General features: G+C 31.3%; 1 protein-coding gene and 2 long non-coding RNA genes across 3 annotated transcripts; 2 read left to right on the forward strand and 1 right to left on the reverse strand.

Annotated features, from left to right (window-relative positions):
- The first annotated feature begins 1527 nt into the window (after positions 1 to 1527).
- On the forward strand, positions 1528 to 7580 carry LOC107870628. The gene is made up of 2 exons (XM_047413151.1): positions 1528 to 1921; positions 7307 to 7580. The coding sequence occupies exon 1, from the start codon at positions 1756 to 1758 to the stop codon at positions 1900 to 1902; it is 147 nt and encodes a 48-aa protein (XP_047269107.1). The 5' UTR covers positions 1528 to 1755; the 3' UTR covers positions 1903 to 1921; positions 7307 to 7580.
- Positions 7581 to 8588: 1008 nt separating this feature from the next.
- LOC107870627 lies at positions 8589 to 14034 on the forward strand. The gene is made up of 2 exons (XR_001674216.2): positions 8589 to 9290; positions 13754 to 14034. It is a non-coding gene; the product is annotated as an uncharacterized LOC107870627 (long non-coding RNA).
- A 4028-nt stretch (positions 14035 to 18062) lies between these two features.
- Positions 18063 to 20961, reverse strand: LOC107870626. The gene is made up of 2 exons (XR_001674215.2): positions 19336 to 20961; positions 18063 to 18427 (listed from the first exon to the last, which is right to left on the reverse strand). It is a non-coding gene; the product is annotated as an uncharacterized LOC107870626 (long non-coding RNA).
- Between the last annotated feature and the right edge of the window lie 3656 nt (positions 20962 to 24617).

The raw sequence follows: 24617 nt of genomic DNA on the forward strand, positions 1-24617 counted from the left end.
GTAATTTGATAAAAATATTATTATTTTTTATAATTTAATAATTAAATATGATATTTTATATATTTTTTTCATTTACATAATTTAAAGGAAAAGACTGAGCTTTTTCTTGAAATTGTTGCTGAAGTCCAAATAAGGAAATACAAACAACAACTCTACTTAGCCAACCTTATCTTGTAAAATATTTTAAAAATCATAATGTCCTCAATCTCTTCTCTAATGACTTGTGTAAAAATCGAACCGACCGATAAATCGAATCGATAAAAATGTTATTAGTTTATTGTTATTGGGTTAACGATTTTTTAATGGTTTTATAAAAAAAAATATTGGGTTATTGGTTCGGTTTAATTTTTTCTTATTGGGTTATTAGTTAAACCGATAACCCAATAAGAATATATATATATATATATATATATATATATATATATATATATATATATATATATATATATATATAACAAACTTATTATTTCAATAATACAAACTCTTAATTTCTCCTAACAACATTTAGTCAAAACTTGATAAATTTTGTAAACTAAAACACATCATGTAGGATTTTTGGTTGCAACTACGATTCAATTTTTTTTTTTTATGTTAGTTATTACTATTTATATTTTATGAGTATTTTTTTTTGGTTAAACCGAAAATTGAACCGTAAGAATTAGAAACCGATAAATAGAAAACCAATAAAAAAAATATTTTATTGATTTGATTATTAATTTAGCATATTTAAAAATCGAAAACTGATAAACCGAACCGATAATATATAAAATCGAATAGAGCCGACCAATTCACATCCTTACTAATGACATTAAACTGTTATGTCAAAGGCAACTCTTCTTTAATGACATTAAACTGTTATGTCAAAGGCAACTCTTCTTATATATAGAAATAGAGACATTTAAAAATATTAAATAATGATATAATGTTACTAAAATAATTTAAATATTACTTAAAATATTAAATAAAATAAATCTAAAAATTATTTCCTAAATTAAACTGCTAGATATACAAAATTCACACAAATAAATTTATAAGTGCTAGCAAAATAACATTTGATCTTACAATGTGATTCGTCGGTCACTTTTATCACTATTAATAAAAAATAAAAAGTTATTCTTCGACCATCATTAATGATATTTTGATTTCATTTAAAGAAAACGAGTAAAGAATAAAATAATAATATATAAATAATAGAATGAAATAAAAAATTATGATATAAATATAAAGTATAACATTTTAAAAAAAATATATATATATATATATGCGTGTGGGAAGGGTATGTGTATATAAGCGAAAGAAATATTTCTGTGATGTAAAAAAATAATTGTCTGTTTTACTTTTTTAATTTTTTGAAAAAGCCAAAATTTTTTGCTTCTTGACGAAAACAAAAAAATTATTTCTACCGCTTTTTTTAAAAATACTTTTACAAATTTAGCTAATATCAATTTAAAAATATATATATTTTTCCCCCAAAAAATTTTTATTTTAAGCAAAAACAACGTCAGGCTATTAATTTCCTGACCCTGCTAAGGTGATGCACATAGGAATCAGGAATCACTAATTCTTTGTCAACCTTCCCAATGCGTTTTCTGCCGCTATTCGTCACATGCTTGTTGTCTTCCTTCTCGGGGTGCCAAAAGACCCATTCTTATCCATCACTATCTTCTCTCTATAAAAATACCAATAAAGTGTTGGACAAAATAGCCCATGTTGTTTTAACATTGTTTTTCTGAATTTCTGAAAGATATAGAGAAAATGTTCGTAATGGGAATAAGCTTGCAATGCTTGATGGACTTGGTGGTAGCTGGATTTTCGCTCATGATTGGGTTGGGGATTTTCGCTTTTATTGCTTCTATTTTATGCTCTGCTGCTTTTTACCAGAACGCCAAGCAACTTTCTTGATACCCCCTTATGGATTTAGGTATGTCCGTGTAAAGATTTGTGAAACTTTTCTTGCAAAGATTTGTGAAACTTTTCTTGCTTTATTAATTTGGGTGTTCAGAATTTTACTTTTCTTGGTAAAAAATTGTTTCCCTCGGTCCTAATACTGAATTAAGTTGATCCAATCGAGCCTCCAAATTGAGTGAAATAGATAATGATCAATATTCTTTGGAGGTAGTGGTATGGACTGCGTACATTTTACCCTCCCCACACCCCACTTTGTGGGAATACACTGGGTTTTATGTTGTTGTAGATATTGATCAGTATTATAGGTTTCCATTAATTTGTGGGATTATTTGTGCGAATGGTTATTGGGGAGAGGTAGTCAGAAAGGACATGGCGCAGTTGTTCCTTACGGAGGACATGACCTTAGATAGTAAGGTGTCAAAGACATGAACTAGGATATAAGGTTGGTAATACGAGTGTGTCCATAGTAGTAGGTAGGAGTGCATTGTTTTTTTCCATCACTAGTAGTCGAAGGACTACTCTTGTAGTTTCTTGCTCTTTGATCTATTGTTTCGTGTAGTTCAATTGTAGTAATATTTTGGTTGTAGTAATGTTTTGTTGTGGTACTGTTTTGCTACTATCTGTCGTCTCATGGACTTCCGTTACACGTTTTCTTAAGACCGTTTTCCATCTTGAGCTGAGGGTATATTGGAAACAACCTCTCTTCCTCTCCTTTGAGGTATGGTAAGGTCTGTGTACACTCTACCCTCCCCGACCCCAATTTGTGGGGCTACACTGGGTATGCTGTTGTTGTTGTTGACTTCTGTGGAATGATTACAGGAATAGCCAACCCAAAATAGTTTTGGTCTGAGTTGGTCTTATTGTTGTTGTTTATATAACTATACTTTCCCCTGATGAAGATGAGCAGCAACACTTCATTTGAAATATTTCTGGAAAAAGGCCTTGGTTTCATGATTCTTCAAACTCTAAATTTTTTTGGCTCATTTTATGAACCAATGAACAACTGTTAGGTAATATTCATTGACTACTCTAAGTTCTTACCATTTAATAAATTACCAAATGACGGCAAATTTGATCTAGAATCCCATTTTTAATGGATAAGGTCATATATATTGCTTATGGACCAAAATTTAGATCAGGATGATGCAAAGTACCCTTCAAGGTGTTGAATATACGGTTGTTGTAAAAGAAGAGTGTGAAATTCCATGGTATTTCTTCTTTGCAAATATGATTTTTTGACATCTTGGAGTCGAACTTATTCTACCTTTACAGTTTGTTCCCATTATTTATTCAGCTATAGGTTGCCTCCATGTGATAGCTAGTATGTAGGGGAAGATAGATAAGGATGTAATATTGATAAGGAACTTTTCATGTTTTAACAAGTGAACCACAATTTGCTGAACTAGAATCCTGTTATCGTTATGTACTTGGCTGCATGTTTTGACCATACAATGCCTTTATGAGATTGCTCAAACACTCCGGGCGGATTTTGCTTTCAACTTCTCCGTGGTGATGTTAAGATCTACATAAGATGCTAGAAGTATTGCAAAATATGCTGTTGAATCACGGTGCTCCTAGTTTTGTAGTCTACAGTCAAATATGAGGTTTATGAAAGGATATGTAATATGAGGTTTATGAAAAGATATCTTATATCAGTCACCTAAAGTGCCTAGATTCCCATTGTCATTAGCATTAAGTAGCCTTTTAAATGGTACAATAATCGAGCAAACTAGAGTATTAAGCTAATAAGGCCAGTGTCTTTGGTTAGTTTAAGACAAGTTGGTAGTCCCTTCTCCGTTTTCAATTATGAACTGTAACATAGCCTTTAGATGCTAATGACATAAACAATGACCATGAGAGCTCTTATATGAGGTAGATAAGCTCCACCATGGTGCAGGTTTTATAATTTCACTGGGCATGACAATTAAGATAGAATTGTACACAGCTGTTTGTACTGAGTGGATTGATAAATGTGCATGAAGTTATGATTTGATAAATAGAACTTGGAACTATATAGAAGTGGTTCTTGTAGTACCTCTTCTCTTGGAACTACGTAGAAGTGGTTCTCGTAGTACATATTCTGTAATTGGAAAGTGTTGTTTAGAATGAGGAACCTTTCTTTCCAGAGTGAACAGTATTTAGTGAACAAAAGAATAGGACAATCAGTTTGGGCTTATACGCCTAATGCAAGATCTTTACCTATAGGAGTTTGTAGTCTGTAGTTCAGTCAACTGTAAATCGAATTTCCCGGACTTCCAAAAGGAAATGTCCCTTCCTCACCCTCGCCCACTCCAAGAAGAGTCCGGAACCAAAATAGGCCATGCTTTTTTAAAAAGTACCAAAATATGCCATGTTTTTAAAATGGTACAAAAATATGCCGAACTCACAAAAATGTGAGTTGTGCATTTTTTACTTAACGGCAAATCAACAAACGGAGTCAACTTTTTTTGGAAAGTGCATAACTCACAAAAATTGTGAGTTGTCCATTTTATTTTAATATAACTCACAAAAAAGGGAAAAAACATCATTTCCACCCCATACTATACAAGAAAAGTCTAAGCTACATCTAAATTATATAAGTGACCTATTACACATCTTAACTATATAAAAGTGATATTATTACCTCCCTGCGATCCCCATTTTAAGGCGCGTGTGTTACACTTACTTTAGGCGCGTCCAGCCTATTAAATAACAAAAGTAAACGACTAAAAACATTAAGAAAAAAGACATCGTTTCCACCCCAAACTATAGTCGAAAAGTCGAATCCACAACTAAACTATATAAGTGATCTATTAACACACCTTAACTATAAAAAAATGATACTTTTTACTGACGTGATGCTGATGTGGCAGAGCGTGTAAAACACTACACCACATGCAAGTGGTGGTAGCCTGACAGGGTGTAAATAGTTTCATTTTTTTATAATTTAGGTGTGTAATAGGTCACTAGTATAGTTTAGGTGTGGCTTCAACTTTTCGGGTATAGTTTGAGGTGGAAACGATGCCTTTTCCCCACAAAAAATGTGAGTTATCCATTTTGTTTTAACATAACTCATAAAAAATGTGAGTTATGTCAAAACAAAATGGCTCACAAAAAATGGTGAGTTATATGTTACACAATAAACCTTCCCCGGTCTTCTATTTATTTGACATATAACTCACAAAAAACGTGAGTTATTTATTTTATTTTAATAACTCACAAAAAAAATGAGTTATACAATTTTCAAATTCTCCTATTTCAACAGCTATATACATTCATTCTTTATACAAGTTTTTCTAATTCTTCTTCTTTATATTGAGTTCTTCGTCTTCAACTTCATTTCCTCTTTTTTAATTTTGTTCAAACTCAATTTATCTTATCAAATCTTGAAGGATGAATTCTGAACGTGTTAAAGTTACATTTTTTTGGGATGGCAAAATTATTCACGAGGGAACTAAAATATATTATAGTATGTCCCCCTAGTCCAACGCGAAGTATCGAATTTCAATTGGTTACAGAGAATTTGTAGAATCAATTTTTAGAAGAACGAAAATAAAAAGTAATGATTTTGATTTATTTATAATCGAACAGTATCGAAATTCCTTCTCATCACAAGGAATGGTAAATTATGGAGAATGGATTATCAGTGACGATCAGTCTTTGACTGAATTTCTAACGGCTCCTTGTGACTATGCTAGTCAAATAAAGCTGAACATTCTCCAAGTTTATGTTAAGAAGGAGCGTAAAAATCGTCCTGTGCAGTTTCCGAAAAGACAAATGTGCATACGCAATTTGATGATCCAACAAGTGTTGTTAATGCTCATTTAACTCGGTATAATAATTTTTTTTGACATGAATGTTCCCCAATTCATCATGTCGAGTAACATGTCAACACAATTTTCAATACCTAATTTGAACGAAACTTTGAATGAAAGTGACCGAAAATTTCTCTCAATTTGTGTTATTATTAATATTATATATTTTCAATGATTTTTTGTCTATTTCTTACGTCATATGTTATATTATATGTTATATTTTTTGTGAGTTATATGTCAAACAAATAGAAGACCCGGGAAGGTTTATTGTGTAGCATATAACTTACATTTTTTGTGAGCTATTTTGTTTTGACATAACTCACATTTTTTGTGAGTTATGTGAAAACATAATAGCGAAGGGGAGCTTTGGAGTAACTGGTAAAGTTGCTGCCATGTGACCAGGAGGTCACGAGTTCAAGTCTTGGAAATAGCCTCTGGCAGAAATGCAAGGTAAGGTTGCGTACGATATGCCCTTGTGGTGGGGCCCTTTCCCAAACACCGTGCATAGCGATAGCTTTAGTGCACCGGGCTACCCTTTTTTTATGTGAAAACAAAATGGATAACTCACATTTTTCGTGAGTTATTTTTTGTGAGTTATGCAAATAACTCACAAAAAATGTGAGTTAATGTAAAAACAAAATGGATAACTCACATTTTTTGTGAGTTATGTTAAAACAAAATGGATAACTCAATTGGTAAATTTGTTGTCATGTGACCAGAAAGTCACGGGTTCAAGCTTTGAAAACAACCTCTGGCAGAAATGCAAGATAAGGCTGCGTACAATACACCCTTGTGGTGGGGCCCTTCCCCGGACATCGCGCATAGTGGTAGCTTCAGTGCACCGGCCTGTCCTTTTATGCACTTTCCAAAAGAGTTAACTCCGTTTGTTGATCTGCCGTTAAGTAAAAAGTGCATAACTCACATTTTTTTGAGTTAAAGCATATTTTTTTACTATTTTAAAAACATGACATATTTTGGTACTTTTTTAAAAAACATGAACTATTTTGGTTCCGGACTCCTCCAAGAAAGAACAAACAGTAAATCTCTTTAATCAAAGGACAGAGGAGTTCTGTGAAATTAGTGAGAGTTTCCTCTGGCTGAAAGAAAGTAAGAACAGGCAAAGTTCTGGTACTTCTTTTTCAGACGAGAGTTTTCTGTATTGTGTTTTTCTAGGGTAAATTGTTGTCAATTAAACCTTTGTTCTTTCCCAAGTTAGATTAAAAAGAAAAGAAAGGAAGACCTTAGCTTAGAGTTCTATTCTAGTCCTGCATCTTTTGAATAAACCATTTAAATGAATCATAGTTTCACCAGGCTACTAATATTATCCATATACATTGTATGCATCTGTTTGCATTTGAGCGGAGGTTCTATCAGAAATGGTCTCTCTACCCCACAAAAGGTAAAGTCTGTGCACATCCTACCTTCTCCAGGCCTCACTTGTGGGATTACATTGCGTACACTATTGTTTGTGTTGTTGTATCTGTTTGCATTTGAGTCCACTTTGAAGAAGTTGGTAGCGTTTTATTGGCTATTGCTATTCCTTCTGTAGTTATTGGTACTTTCCCAGTACACAAAATAATCGAGTTTTGCCTTAATTTATGCAGGGTAAGAAATAAAAAGGGGTTTCTTCCACTATCCGTCTACTTTATCTGGTGTAAATCTCCTACATGAATCTGCCACTCTAGTTGTTTTTAAGCCAGGAACTGCATGGAGAGATGAACTGAACTAATGCAGTGCCCATTTAACTCTTTTGTTGTTTGTAATAGGTAGAGAGAATTATGTACCATTAGAGAAAAAAAGGCATTTGTTCAAGTGTAATGAATTTGCAGTTTTGAGACTGCTGTTTCCCTTCTGCTATATATATAGTTTTTATTTTAAGAAACTTGTTTAGCAGCCATGTGGTTGCACTTGCTAATTCCAATTACGACAAATGATAGTGGCAAGCGTATGAGTATTCTCATGTTGCACCTTCGAATTTCCATGTCCACGCTAGAAAATTATACTCCCTTTATCAATCTTTATTTATTTATATTTGACTTGGCACATCCTGAGAAAAATACTACTCCATCCGTTTCGGAATAAGTGAATTGTTGGGATATTTATTGGTGTTTCAAAATAAGTGAAGCATTGAATTTTTTTTCAAATTTGCCCTTATGATTTGACAACCAATTAACTTTTGAAAAAATATTACAAGGTTAATTTTTGCTTTTTTTGGGGTAAAAATGAAAAGTTGTGTTAAATTTATGTCTTTAATGTTTTTTCCTAAATTTCATTTATTATGAAACGGAGGGAGTAATAAATAAAAAGTGTTATGATTTTTTTTATTTTGAATTAAACCCGAGCATGTAGCCCTGTTAATTGGAAAGGAAAAAAACGACACTTCAAATTAAATTATTTTCATAAAAATAGCTATGGAATTTAAATTTCACTTTCTAGCCATTTCAATTTAGTGGTTTATTTTATACCGTTTCTACACACCTTCTATACAATTTCTATACAAATCTTATATATATAAACATCTATACGAAAATTATATAGTTTTGATACATAATTTATATGATAACTGTATATTTTTTTATATGTTTTATACAAAAATTATATAATTTTCATATACTTTCTATATATTTTTTATATGTATTTTATACATATACATATTTGATAAAACTATACAATTTATATACACATATCTTATATAAAAACATATTCTATTTAACAATTATATCATTTTTATATAATTTAATTATTATTTCTAAACAATAGAAAAAAACAGAATATTTGATCAGCTCCAAAATTTATAGCAAAAAAAAATTAAAATATTTTTAAAATGGTCGAATTTCCCAAGTTGAATACTGTATCAGTATTGTATATAGACTGTATCAGTATTGTATATGGACTGTATATGGATTACGTAAGTCAAAATAATCCAAATTAGGAAATGACTATAAAGTGGAAATAGTACATCCGAATGAACACTTTTTATAAAGTTTTCAAACTAGGGCTATTTGTTTTAAAAAGTGCTATAGAGTGTCATTTTCCTTTTATTAACAAAACAAATCCAAAAATATTTACAAAGCCAGGCCCAAAAGTGGCCCGGCCCAAACCCGATAAAATTAATCAAACAACCACCCTATCTCGAAATATCAATTAGGAAATAAACTAATAAGAGATTTATAGAAACTCTTTATCCTCCTCTATAACCTAGCAGCCAATTTGTCTTCTCCAAACTTGAAAATTGTTCCCATGGTGAATACGCAAAGTGAATTTGTTAAGGTCCTTAGAAGAAGCTCGCCACCTTCACGAATCATCTAAGTAACAGACCTTCTTTCTTTCTTTCATGATTTTCTTAGCTCGGTGGGTTTAGCTTCGATTGAAGCTAATACCACCACCTAAGCGAGAAAAAACAAATCAAGAAGATTAAAGGTTCCTTAAGTAATTCATTTATTTGTGAAATAGGATGGTCCAACCTCCGAATCAGAATGTCCAAAATAGATCTGATGTTACTGTTGTTTGAATACTCGACCCAATAACATCCCAAACTCTTACTGAATGTAGGTGTTGCTATTCAAAAGAAATCACTTCCAGCACCAGGTAATGTCGTTTCTATGTTCATTCACATCTGGAAGCACTGTAAACCCTATTTTCACTTATTATTACCATGTTTTAGATACTAATCTACTTGATGGAGCTCCTATTTCTAGTTGTGTGAAGTTGAGATTATTTCTGATATGATATGCTAAACTAGAATGAAAACAGTTTTTATTTTATAATCACCTTCATGATTTCTCCACATTTTGCACTCTGCTTCAAATTAATTCTCTGTTCTAACAAACCAGCTTCACCACAATAGTAATTCCACACCTTTTCAGTTGTCTCACTTTTAAGAAAGAGATGTTGGATGGTTTCTTTTTAGGATTGCTGCAACAACTACATCTTTCATCAATGTTTGGATTTCATCCATGCATTATGCAGCAACTGGAGTTAATGCATGCCATATCCTCCAGGTTAAAAAAGGAAAATTTAAAAGGCAACCCCTTGATCCAAATAGCCTTTAGCTCTTCATTGTCATCAGTTCTTTGCCTTAATAAATCCTAAGCAACCTCTACTATTCTTGATATACTAAGATTTATCCATCACATCTTTATAGAATAAAAATCCCATATTATCTCTAACATGATTACTATATGATTAGGGACCTCATTCTTCATACTTTTATAGTTCCAACCCTCTTCCCTAGTAAATTCTGCAATATCTGTCAAAGGGTGAAATTTCTGAATGTTAGATTGTTGTTTAAATAATGGACCAGTATTGGTTCAATTATCAAATCAGATTGTAGAGGTTTCACTTTTAGGTTCCCACCATAAATATTGGTCTGCTTTGTCTCTGATATTGTACATAGCCTTCCACATTTGAGATCCCCCTCTCCATTGTACCAAGGTAGGTAACTGTTTTTTGCCGTACTTATTTCAAAGAAAATCATTCCACAGGTTACTTTGTGTCCTAAACCTCCACCATAACTTAGCATTCAAAGCTTGAGACACATTATTAAGAGACCTAAACCTAAGCCCCCTTCCTGTTTGGGTAAACAAACCTTATTCCAAGCAACCCAGTGTTTGCCTCTTCCTGCCTCTTTGTTGTTCCAAAAGAATTTAGCAAATTTTTTTTGGAAGTCTTTGACAACACTTTTAGGAGGAACTATTGCTGGAAGGATATAAATAGGAATACTCTGTAGTACTCTTTTAATAAGAATTTCTTTACCTCCACAGGATAATAGCCTACTCTTAATTTTGTCTATTAAATTTGCATAATACTCTTTTTTATTCTTTGAATGTGATAAGGGGAAGCTAAGGTATTTGAGAAAGGAAAAGAGCCTTTGATCATTCCTGTAGTATCTCTCCACTAGGTGCATTATGATACATGTAGAAAAAGTTTGTCCCTATTCACCTTTTAATCAGATTCTAGCTCATATTCTTGCGAAATCTTTCTGATGTTCTACATAGAATACCTATTAGAAAAGAAAAAAATTATTGTATCATCAGCATATGTTAAATGATTCAAATTAGAACTCCACTTAGGCATTCCATAACCTATAAAGCAATCATCTTTAAACAACTAATTAAGAGCCTTTGTCATCACTTCTGCAGACAATGTAAAAAGAGCAGGAGACAAAGGATCCCCCTGCTTCACTCCTCTAGTAGAGTGAAAAAAGCCCACAGATTGACCGTTTAATAGTATTGAGCAGTAATTATTAGAGATCAATCTCCATATCACATAACCGCCCTATTAGAGAAGCGTATTTTCCTTATAATCTTCATCAAGAAGTATCAAGAAACCCTATCATATACTTTAGCCATATCCAGTTTCATCAAAATATTAGAAGGGTTCCCTCTCTTTTCAATATCTTCTATCAGTTCTTGAGCTAATAAAACATTTTCACTAATACTTCTTCCTTTAAAAAAAACCTGATTAATTAGGAGAAATCAATCTAGGTAGAATGTTTTTCATCCTATTATGCATAATTCTTGAGAGGATTTTATTCACAAACTTATATTTCTTCCTTTAACAAAACCTGATTAATTAGGAGATATCAATCTAGGTAGAATGTTTTTCATCCTATCATGCATAATTCTTGAGAGGATTTTATTCACAAACTTACCAAGACTAATTGGTCTCAAATCTAAAAAAAATTGTACATTATCTTTTTTAGAAATGAGCACCAAATTAGTGTGAGTAATAGATTTAGGGAGGGAATTTCCTGCAAAAAAAACTCTACACCAGTCTAAAATATCACTACCAATAATATCCCAATAAGACTGAAATAACCTCCCAAATAAACCATCAGGTCTACAAGCACTATCTTCACTTAAGTTAAATACAACCTTTTTAACCTCTTCACCATCAGGAGGAGCCCCTAATGCCACATTGTCCGTATCAGAAACTAACTCAGGGATATGTTCTATTAAAGAAAATGCAGTAACATCTCTCTGTTGAGAAAACTGTTTGTGATAGAAGTTAGCAACCTCGATAGTAATTTGATCTTCATCTTCCAGTCAACAACCCCAAGCATTTAATATTCTGGAAATCTTAAGCCTATTTTTCTCCCACCTTTAACAATGCTATGAAAGAACTTTGTATTTTTATCCTACTTTCAAACCAGTCATAACCAATCTTCTATTGCCAATAGCTCTCCTCTAGATCTAAATACCTGGTGTATTCAGCCATTTGCTTATTGCATTACAACCCTGTTATCTTTTATACGGTTATCTTCAAAGAACTTTTCCTATATTCTGGAAATTTCCTCTCTAATGAGAAGTTGCTAAAAAATATCTCCATAGACTTGCCTACTCCACATAGTAAGAGCTTGCTTCATCTATTTGATCTTTCTTTTAAAGTCCAAAAAAGGATTTTCTGAGAAACTAGTATCCCAATTTCTTCTAATAACCTCTTTTAATTATACATGATTTATCCAAAACTTTAAAAATTTAAAAGGTCTTTGGACTTTGATAGATCGATTTTCGCATTTAAGAAACAAAGGATCAATGATCCAATCCATCTCTTGGTAAGTGTTCAATCTCAACATGTGAAAATATGTTTTGGAATTCAGTATTAATCAACACTCTATTAAGCCTCTCTAATATACAATCAACTCCTCCTCTTCCATTCACCAAGTAAAGGGGCTACCATTGCACTGCACCTGTAAAATATCATAAGACTATATACAATTTTAAAAATCTTCTACATCACCACTAGTAATTAGAATTTCACCCATATTCTTATCTCTATTAAGAACAACATTGAAATCAAACCCTATTAGTCAAGGATCAGGCTGGCCATAGGAGATAGAATAAATATCATCCCAAATCTCCAACCTTTGATTTTTATCATATTTTCTATAGATAATTGTCACCATGAAGCATACACCACTAGATATTTCACACAATTGTCATGAAATTTGTTGTTCTGTATCAGTAATTATATTGACTATAAAACCATGATTGACAAAGAACCAAATTTTTCCTAAATAATTGTGAAGCACTAGAGACATCTGAATTCTGTTCTTATATTTGTTGATTGTTCTTCTATGTTGAAAAGGCTCCAATAAGGCTATAAAAGAAAACTTTTGAAACTTGTGTAACATTTGAATCCTCTGAAAGGCCTTTTGTGACTTTCACAGATCTGATATTCCAAATTATAGCCTTCATTAAAGCTTTGTCTTTTGAGACACTCGACTTCTCTTTGGTTGGACCCTGATAGGTAGTGAAACCTCACCATTGCCCCATTTCTTCCTCTTATTTCTTGATTTAATAACTTTCATAGCCCTTGGAGATAAATCCTTTTGACTAAGGAAGTCATCTTCCTTACATTCCTTATCAGAGTTATTCTCTAGCAGCTCAACTTCATTCACCTCTGTAATATTATGAGTGATAATATTATGAAGAACAACATTTGAAGATTCAACACTCCAAGCTAATGATTCATCAACATCTAAAGGGAAATCAGTTATAGCCATCTTATTATCTCTGGTTGGGACCACATTATTTTCATTACTGCATATCTGTCCCTTGATAACTCACTGACATTGTTGATTTTTTGTTGATGTAGTGAGGAATCTGCACTTGATCTCACCATCTTTTTATTGCATACACTTCTATGATGCCATGGTTTTGTTTTCTGCTTTAGTTCTGTATGTCTTGCTTCCTCCGATCCTTCATCAGAGTACTCATTTCATTACGTGTATGACTTGATTCCATTGTATTCTTTTGAATTATTAGAATGTTGAACTCTGTCAATTGACCCTATTTCACTTTGCTTTGTGAATTCAGTCTGTTGTGAAAGTGCATTTTCTGGCCCTTTTTCTTTGCTAGTATAATTTTCCACCTCTTCCCTAGCTTTACTTTTGGATGGATCTGCTGTATTGAAGGTGCCAGACTCCTTAACCCCATATTCTCTATCTTCACTTTTTGATGAATTTGCTAAGTTGAAAGTGCCAGACTCCTTAATTCCCTCTTACTGCTGGTGCGTCTTCTCAATGCTTATTCTCTTATTGTTTGCAGGGGCTTTATCAACTGAGGCTGCTGTCACTACTACTATTTGTGGAAAAGATTTGGAAACCCAATCTTTTGTGGATTACTACTCTACCTTGTCACTTTGTATTTCTTGCACTTTATTTGTTGATATAATAGTTGTATCTTCTATATTTTCTCTGTGTATCCCCCTTTTCTCTAACAAAATATTGAAAGGGCTATTGTCACATATCTCTTTATCTGGACTTGAAGCTCTTTCACTGAGATATTCCATATTAATAAACCTTCTTCTTGTAGGATTCCACTTTTAATACTGCTTGGTCTACCTTCTTTCATTAGCTTTCGAATCGGAGACTTTGATTTATTCTTTTTAAGAGTGATATCTTTGTCTCTTTTCTTCTTGAGATGGATTCAATTGTGGATGTAACACTTTACACTCCATTTCATCAAGACCTTTAAGCTTGCATTCGTTGCAGTACTTAGGAAGGAAATCACACTTGATCTTGACCTTTTCTATTCTTGATTCCTTAGTGTTGGAGTTGACAATCTCCATCTCCAGACACTTAGGAAAATCTAAAAGTAGGTCCACTTGTACCTTGACCCTAGCATAGCTAGGTCTAGTTTTATTCACTAGAGCCATATCCAGATGAATAGGCTTACCAACAGCCGAAGCAAATGAAAAAAGGGACTCCTTTACAAAAAAGGTTGGCTTAGGCCTGAAAATGAAATCCATACCATAGCTTGTGTAGTTTCTTCATCCACCTTAAATTTAGCATAATAGATCAGTGGTCTCATCTAATAGGAATACCCCTCTTTATCATTGACATAGTACAGAGTCTTTTCCATCACATTCACAAAATCTTCAATAAATTCAAATCTCATAAGGATATGACGACTCCTCAAATAGCCTATCTTACAGACTCCTTTCACCGTAGTTGTTTAGACAATTGCATTCTTAGATCATCTAATTCAGGCCAATCGTAAGAGAATTTATCAATGATAGCATATGGAAGTTCCTCTATAATATTCGTCCGCTCAACTCTTTTTCCATCCTTACAACTTTAGGAACACCATTAACAAAGTTATACTGTCTAATTGGACCGGGGTTGAATCTTTGGTTTACTAGGACTCTTAGGAGAGTTCATTGTAACAAGATTTAAACAAATTTGCATAATTATGTCGCTATTGATCTGGCTTCGTTGCAACAGTCGATGAAACCATAGCCATTTTGCTAGGGTTTTGGGGTAATGAAGCGAATTCTTCTTGAGAAATAGTTAAACATGACTGGCCAACCATAAAATCTGGCTGGCAGTAGCCGACAAGGCCATCCCGACAAATAAAATTCAAACAAAAGTCGGCGGCAACAAGGTTTAAGAGGCGACAACTTTCGAGTATTAAAAGTGTTATGAAATAATAAAGAAAAAAGAAGAATAAAAAGGAAGAAAGAGAGTGATTCTTATTTTTATTAAGGAATTGGATTGAGGAATAAATTACAATGAAGAGTACCTATCTATTTATAGAGGAGAATTGACTTAATACTTTCCTCCAAGGATTAGACATTCACTTTAAATTTTAGACTTCCACTACTTTGAGAGTAGATTGCAAGATTTACTATTTTATAGTCTTAATAAATATTATTCCTTATAATGTATCTAAATATAGCTACTGATACTACTATACATAGTAACTTTAGTAAATAATGGTGAAAAGAATAAATTAAAAGGCAACAAAAACTCGAAATATTATTACCTGTATAGATCATCTCTATCTATTGCCACAGACCATATGAAGGATTGAAAATATATCCGTCACCATATACTTAATCATTCTCCCTTACAAAGAAATTTTACTTTCTTTTCACGTTAAGAAATTTTACGTTCTTTTCACGTTAGGCTCTTAGGAATTGTTAATATAAATATTGACTAAATTTTTTCAGATTTATTTTCATGACTAAATTTCAGATTTACTACTTCAAGAGTAAATTTCAGAATATTAATTCTCAATTTCTACTTATTTTGGAGGTATTACTCCTACATCATCCATCCCAAGGAATGAATTTGTACTTATAACAACAAGAATTCTCATTCCCTGCGAATGAAATATAATGCGTACTTTAAGCCTATCAAATTATGATATTTTAGAATATCTTTCAAGATATTGCTATTTTAGGAGCAAATCGAGACATACATAAGATTGTAGAAATTTTTTCTCTAACATATCTTTCAAAATATACCATACTTCAAAGCAATTATCGTTTGAGGGGTTATGATTTTTACTATCCCTTTTCCACGTTCATGTGCATTCATTCAACCATTTATCTTCTTATAGACATATTATGGTTGCTACCACTCACTTCAAGGAATGGAGCAAATTCAAATGGAACATATGACTTCATAATTTTTTATCAAAAGATATTATTTTTTTCTTAGCCATCATTATATCATCAATATGATGTATTGTGATTCAAACTCAACTCTTATCCATAAAATGGTGTTTTAATCCATAAATCGATGGAACTTAAACCCAACATCTTATCATTTTGGTGTATCAAGACTCTAATCGGATGTCTTATCCTTTTGAGATATGATAACCAAATATATATTCAAAGATCAAATATCTAATAACGTAAATATATAGCTACTAGCAAATTAGACCAAATAGCTTCTAATGATTGACAATTTTGTTTACTAGCACAAGAAAAGAGCTCACCTTTCAACATTTACATCTTCAAAGTGATATTTTATAAATTTAATTAATGGCTTCTTAAAATTAAAGGTGATAAACAATATAAGTCAAATAACACATTTGCGGACGTAAACAAAACTTTATGAAGAGAAAAGTATGGCTGTTACCAGCCCAATCTTGAAATATCACATGAAAAATAGATCCAAATATGAATAAATAACATGTGGGATGTATACCTGGATGTTTTACGAATCTACTCTGCACCTTTTTTTATCTGGACACTTAACATTCTAAAAAAATAATAATTATTTGATGTTACCTTTTATGATCAGTCACATTCTACATTAACTAGGGGGTATGGGCCCGTGTTAGCATGGATCCAGTATGGGCCCGTGTTAGCATGGATCCAACATGGTGCACGTACAAAAAAATTGCTGCAATGCACCAACGTGTAAAATAAACTATTTATTTCATGGTATCAAGGAGTCAAGTTTTACAAGGAGTTATGTACATCTTATTGAATAGTAATGTAATTATATTATTGTTATATTAAAGAAATCTATAGATATGCATATGCTTCATTTGCGTATTTGACTTGGTGGGACGAAAACATTTTATCTATCGAGTATAGAATAACGAACCACCTTTTGTACAATCTTGGTATATAAAGTCATAAAACAGTTAGTGTGCTAATTGAGAAACAAAATGACTAAATGCCAAGTAGTTTGAGACTTGGAAGTATTGTTGGCATTGTATAAAATGATTGAAACTATACAAGGCTTAAAAATACAATCTCAGTTTCATGTCATTCATTTTAGAATCAAGAGCAATTTAGTCATTGCATGTATTAGCAGAGTATTTCTTGGTTATGTGGCTCATGTTTCTTCAACTACCTCCATTTGCCCTGTTGTTGAACACTAGCTCAACACTAATCTGTCGGCGTACCCAAAAAAGGCTCTACTTTGCCATTTCATGAAGATCTATGAACTCGTTAACTTTTATCATGAATTACCCTCTCCTTTCTTATTGTCTTCATTATTTTCTTTCACAACTTTTGACGAATTTTGGTGGAGTTTTTGGCTTGAGCAATTATCGGGTAGAAGAAAAAGATCGATATAAGAATTGACACAACAACTTGCAATAGAGGTCATCACAGGTGGACTTGAATATGGATTCTGAAGAACTTGATATCCACAAACCATTGACAATTGTAAAATAGATAAACCTCTTTTGCTTAAGTTGGGTCAGAATTTACTCGTAGAATAGGAATGGAGTCATCCATAAAATGGCTTGCTTGTAGTAATGGACCATCTCCTCCTATAGTTACTACTAAATCTACATCGTGGATCAACCGACATAGATTTAAACAATAAACAGCTTCCTAGTCGACAAACATTTTTCTTGATAAACCTTTCTTACCAAATAAATTTAGCTGATATACTATAACATATACCATTGAGATTCTACGTAGCTACAGATACTAAATTGGCTCATAATAAAGTATGAAAAAAGCATAAAAACATTGGGTTCTATTGCCATACATTATCAGCAACAAGAAACATGCAATTAGGCAAGGAGGATTAACAAAATAAAGATAATCTAACAGAGACTCTGGAAGAGTGTTTCTGAACATGCTAATGATCTAAGTGTAAAATTTTGCCAACATTTCCTATCGAGTATCAATTGAAACTATTAATTGTCAATGTCCATAAGCATAAATTCATATCACACAATTCATGAGTGAGAATAATTGAGTAACCAACAAAAAAATGCCCATCACTAAATACACTTTGCCAGGACTCCTGAATAAAAAATAAATCATAGAAATGTTGTGTCTTAGACTTCATATATTGCAAGATAAGTGGTATAACGACACACAGCTACTCCAATGACAAATTTGATAAGTGGAAAACTGAAACAACAAAATTTATTACCGCAAACATCTTCCTGAGCTTTGTAAACTTTTATGTAGCAGTGAGCACGCTTCCAATTTGTCAAAATCTTAAAGACCAACCATCACTGCTACAATCAGTTGCAAATTTAGTCCATTAGTATTCTAAATTGTCAAATATGTAGATACCTCTTGATGACTATCATGCTTTCTCATGATGTGCTCTTGTGTACCAGATCATTGAATAAACTCTTATTATGTTTTATCCTATTAGGTCCCTTGATATTTTCTAACCTTGAAACTTCAAAATTCTCCTGCACACTAGGTGTTTATAGTCTTGCACTATTGAAGAGGAGTTTAAGAAGAAGATTACGCTGCATGACACACACATCATTGTATGACAATATGTAGATGGCTCTCCTATATATGATGTAAAGAATATACTCTCCACCTCAAAATAAGTGGTGTTCTTAACTTGGACACACTTCTTAAGAAAACTGCTCATTTGAGTTTAAAAAATCCCATTCTTAAAAGGTCATTAGATGTAAAGAACAGAAGAAGGACATTGTTCCCTAAGAAATTTAAAATGCTCAGGATAGTCATTAACAATCTTTTTATTTCTTGATAGGTACTTAGTGGTTGTACTCAGACATAGAACCCAAACAATAGTTATTCAATATTATTTGTTTTGTTGGTTTGGTTCCTACATCAAATCACTCTTTTCCATAAACTCATTAGCCTTCAACAATAAAGTAAATCATCAACTATCTGCCTGATAAACTCGTTAAGTCTTCGGATAACAAAGTAAATCTAACTAATCATGAAAATGTAATTACTTAGTCATCTACATAGTGACTATACACAGACCAAAAAGCTACACAAACACAACATCAATTTAAAAGAAATGATTTGCAGTAATATCAAATACCAATGGTATGTACTATACTCATCAACTTCTTAAATATAAGAAAAAGAATATCTAATTTAGTATTGTACTATTATACTAAATTCACTACTGGATTCAACGGTTACTGACCTATGATCATCCTCCGACCCGTCCGACCAAATAAGCAAGCTCTCTGAATGTTTTTGATCCAACCCAACTTGCTTTGCTTAACAGAGTGACCAAACTTCTTAGGCACTGATTTCCAACAGTTGTTCACGAGATAAGAGGGGGTTTTCACCGAAGATTGAACTAAAAATAATTGAAGATAAGAACCCTAAGGAAGAATTTGATAGCACAAAATAAGTCCCAGAAACCTCTAGTATACTGTTTTGATTCCTCAACATTTCCTAGACAAAGATTTCTTAATTCTATTGAAACTTGGTAGAAATTAGCTTGGTAGCACCTTTGCCACAATAGAAAGCAGGTAACTCGTATTCAAATCTTTTCGCACCATAGAAGTTATATTTTGGAACAAATTCTAACATGACAGAATTTGTCAATGTTTGATGTTGATCCTGTCACGCAATTACAATTAATATTATACCAATACTAATGCTATCCAAATAACTGTTAGTGTAATTTCCCAACCTAGTCCGAACCGAAGTAGCAAATCCTCTAAAAGAAGAGGGATTGGTCGGTTGAACTAATTGAACCAGCAACAAATTATCTTCTGCATGATTCAACTTTATTAGTTCTCGCTCTCGTTAACAAATCCTCTTTCTTATTAGCTTGCATCATTTTATATAGTTCGTGATGTCTAGGTTTTTTTATCTTCATGCTCTTTATTAAAGGTTTTATCTATTATTTTATTCCTAGTTGACATTACAACATTGATTTCTAGCACTGATTAATATATGCACATTACTTACTAGTAAGATATAGCCACACATTATACAATAGTAAATGCACTACATTTCTCAAATGTAATTTTGGTAAAGAAAACATTAGCTGGAGCAACACGGATAGAGAGTTAGGATACAACAACTGCAAAATGCAAGGCAAGAGCAATAGGCAAAAACAATAAATTATCAGTAACCAACGTTAATAGATGTGAATAAGATTAAGAAGGATAAAATTTGGTTACCCTTCTCTATTGAAAAACTGAAGAAATACTATTATTTTATTTATGCTACAGTAAAAAATCAAAAGAAAAATAGTTAGCTCTTATTTTGTTATAGCCGGTCTGGTCTCAAATTAAAACCCACCAACAAAATTAGATAAGGAAAAGGAAGCAACTATATTCAAATACTGCAATTTCTAGCAATCCCAAGACTCCCAAGTCAAAACCCATCAGCAAAATTCAACCATAAAAGCTAATTAACTCTTTAAAAACAAAATCCACCATCAAAATTCAGCAGTAAAATTACTCAACTTTCACAAAACAAAGCCCACCAAAAAAATTCCTCAACTGGGAAGAACAGGTCAAAATTCACAAATAGATAGAATTTTTCAAAACAAAAATGCTAATTTCACTAACCCAGAGAAACCCCAATTCCTTACAACAACCAAACCTCATCAGGAATAAAATTTGTATAATGTTTTTACATGCTTATTAATGGAGATAATGGAGATGACAACATAAAGATGATATGGAGGGAGAGAATGGCACGTATCTGATGCCAGACGTCTAATAAAGCCATACAAACTCATCAGTATTTCATGTGAAATGACAAAAATATCCTCACACAAAATTTTCTTGACATCAAGCATACATGTCAAAATCCTCCTCTATATAGTATACTAATATATCCATAATGGTAGATTTAACATTCAATTCTTGAAAAATTTTTCTTCAATAAAATTCAACTAATAAAAATAATCGTGTTGATAATGTATTATGAATTAATAAAGAAAAGACAAGAATAAGAAGAGAGAAGAAAAAGTATTTCTTATTTCTCTTGAGATATTGTATTGAGACATGACTTGATCGTGTCTATATATAGGACAATTGACTTGATCATTTTCTCTCAAATATTGGACATTCACTCCAAATAGAATTTTATTTTCTTTTTCTCCAAGAAATAAACATTGCTATTAAATCACATAAGGTTTATAACAAAAATATAATTTTACTATATCTTATGAATAATAAAAAGGAAAACTTTCACTGTGTAACCACTATTTCAGTAAAATAAGCAGCGCTAGAATAAGTTTAAAAAATTATCATTCGTAATCAATGTATCAACTGCAATTAACTATATTTAATATAAAATATAAAAATAATAAAACCAACTAATTGCATTCAACTAAACTGACCGTAAAATTCAACTAATATATTAAAGGGAAAATTTCAAAAATAACAATTATATAGTCTTAATTGTAACTTTTATAGCAATAGTTTCATAATTACAAAAAATAGCAAATTGTATTTTGTATTTAAAGTAAACTATTGCTATACAAATACATATACAATAAGATTTACTTCCCTGGTTTTACTCAAATTAGTTGAGTTAAATAAGGAATAATTATCCCATCTAATTAAATTCCCATAAATTACTTCTTATTTAAATTAGTAGATTCTTTTTTCAATCAAACTCAAATATGAATATTATTATTTCCATGATCTTCAAAATTTAAAAATATCATTCTCTTATATCTCGAATTATTTTTTCTTGTTAGTTTTTTCATTTTTTATTTTTTATTATTTTAATTTTTGTTCTTTATCATTTTTTCTTTCCACTTTATTTTCTCTCTTCTACTTCTCTTCTTTTTTTTCCTTTTTCCTTTTTATTTATTTTTTTCTTTTTTCATTTTTTTCCTTTTCTTATATTTTTTCGTTTTCTTCTTCTTCTTTTTTTTTTTCTTTTTTTTTTTCACTTCTTTTTCTTATTTCTTTTTCTCTTTCTTTTTTTTTTTTTTTTTTACTTTTTCACTTTTTTTGGGGGGGATTTTTATTTTTCGTTTTTGTTTTTTTCTATTTTTTTTTACTCTTCTATCTCTATCTTTTATTTTTAAAAGACAAATATCTATATCATATATACATATTCAAAAAATATACCAAATAAATAGACATACATATCTGCATATGTATTTACGGTAAAAACACACACACACACATATATATCTGCATATGTATTTACAAAAATACATATCTGACTCACATGTATATATAAACATATAGGACCGAAAATCTCTATAACAAAAATGATAATTATATACATATGCATATAGGTAGTAAAAAAATAATATACATATCTCAAAACAGTAAAAGAAAACAAATAAGTACAAATGTTATCCTCTAAAATGACATAGTATGTACAGTTCAAAGACAAATCCAACACCGTGTAAAATGCATATAGCTCTGTATATGTATTGACAGAATACATACCTGATCCATATGTATATTCTTATTTTATATGAGTCACTTTTGTATTTCACAAAGACATATGAAGATATATAGTATAGTTATGTTTGTTACTGTTTAATATGACTATAATATGTATTTCGTAAATACATATATATGTTGTGTACTGTAAATACATATTAAGATCTGTATGACTATGTATTTTGTATATTTCTTGAACATGTGTATGTGATATACATATTTGTCTTTTCAAAAATAAAAGTTAGAGATAGAAGAGTAAGAAAAATGAAAAAAAGAAGAAGAGAGAAGTGAAAAATAAAAAAAAATAAAAAAGAGAATAGAAGTGTAAAAATAAAAGAAAAAAAGAAACAAAATAAAATAGAAAAAAAGAAGAAGAAAACAAAAATAGAAAATAAAAAAAATAGATGAGAAAGAAAAAAAAAGAAAACGAAAGAGAAAAAAAAAGAAATAAAAGAGAGAAAATAAAGTGGAAAGAAAAAATAAAAAAGAAAAAGAAATCAAAATAAAAAATAAAATGAAAAAAAATAAGATGAAAAAAAGCTAACAAGGAAAAAGGTAGAGATATAAGAGAGTGAAAGACATGTTTTATTTTGAAATCTTGAAGATCATGAAGATAATTATCTTCAAATATGAAATTTTTTTTTTAAAAAATGAAAAAAAAAAAAAAAAAAGAGAAATAGAAGAGAGAAAATAAAAAAATAAAAAAATAAAATGATTAAAAAAAATTAAAAAAAAGGGTAAAAGATATGGTTATATTTGAGGGAGGTGAAATAATGGAGTGAAAATAGGAAAATGTAAAGTAGTGAGAGTAAAACATGCACTTGCTTAATTAATGAGTAAAATAATGATACTCTTGCTATAAACTATAATTGTACAAAAGTGTTGCTATTTATTGTAATTATAGTCTTAAGTATGCTACTTTTTATAATTTTTCCTATATTAAATGTATCCTTACTAAAAATAGCCAAAAAACGACGGCCAGCGTCATTTTTTTGGCTAAAACTGACGAAAAAATGACTCTGTCACTTGCATCGCAAAAAGGCTCGTTGTATTTTGAAAATGACGGATAGCGTTGTTTCTTCAAAAAAAATTATTTATTTTTAGATAAAGCGATGTTGTGCGTCGTTTTTTATTCTTCATATGAAGAACACATGATGAACAAAAAACGACCGACATCATTATTTTATTGAAGAAAGAAATTATTTTTTTCCAGAGAAAATGACACTGTCCGTCGTGTTTTGAGATTTTTTTTTTTAGAAAAAGCGACGTTGGTCGTCGCTTTCTGTTCTTCATAATGAAGACAAAAAGTGACGGACAGTGTCGCATTTTTTAAAAACTATTTTAAAAAATTTCAGAAAATCAATAGACAGCGTCGCCTTTTTAAAAAATTTATTTTAAAATTTGCAGAAAAGCGACGGATAAAAGGGACCATGTCCGTCGCTTTTCGGTATTTTTTTTGGATGAAAAAATTTGCATTTTCTGCATTCCACCTCCCAAATAAAAATGCAATTCAACATATGTAGCCTCATGCAACACACATTATTAAAATAATCATACAACACACTACATCAATAAATCATTTAAGCAATTCGAATCAACACTTAAACAATTAATCCAATAACATCCAATACACTTAACAATGAATCCAACAACATTCAAAATACTTAAACACTCCTAAAGGTTTTTCACTAGTTAAAAGCTAAGTTCAAGAATAACTAAAAATTATCAAAAAGTCAAGTCCAACAACACTAAGAAGTAGCCCCAACAAACTCCTCATCACTCTTTGTTTCCTTTTCGCTACTTGAATCATGAGCAACGGCCTGTGCCCAGGCACGTCTAAGCTGTGTAATTTGATATAACATAGCAGCATGTCTCTAAAAAACAGTGAAAATGGCTTGATTGTGTTATGTCAACCAATAACACATTATCTGACATCTTTTGATTATTTTCTATATGAGATTTTTCAAGAAAATGAATGCAACAACTAAACCTATTTAACGACAATGACTACGACAACGAAAACGACAACGACAACAACGACAACAAC

Source organism: Capsicum annuum, chromosome 5 (genome assembly GCF_002878395.1).
Source record: "Capsicum annuum cultivar UCD-10X-F1 chromosome 5, UCD10Xv1.1, whole genome shotgun sequence".
Classification (NCBI taxonomy): Eukaryota; Viridiplantae; Streptophyta; class Magnoliopsida; order Solanales; family Solanaceae; genus Capsicum; species Capsicum annuum.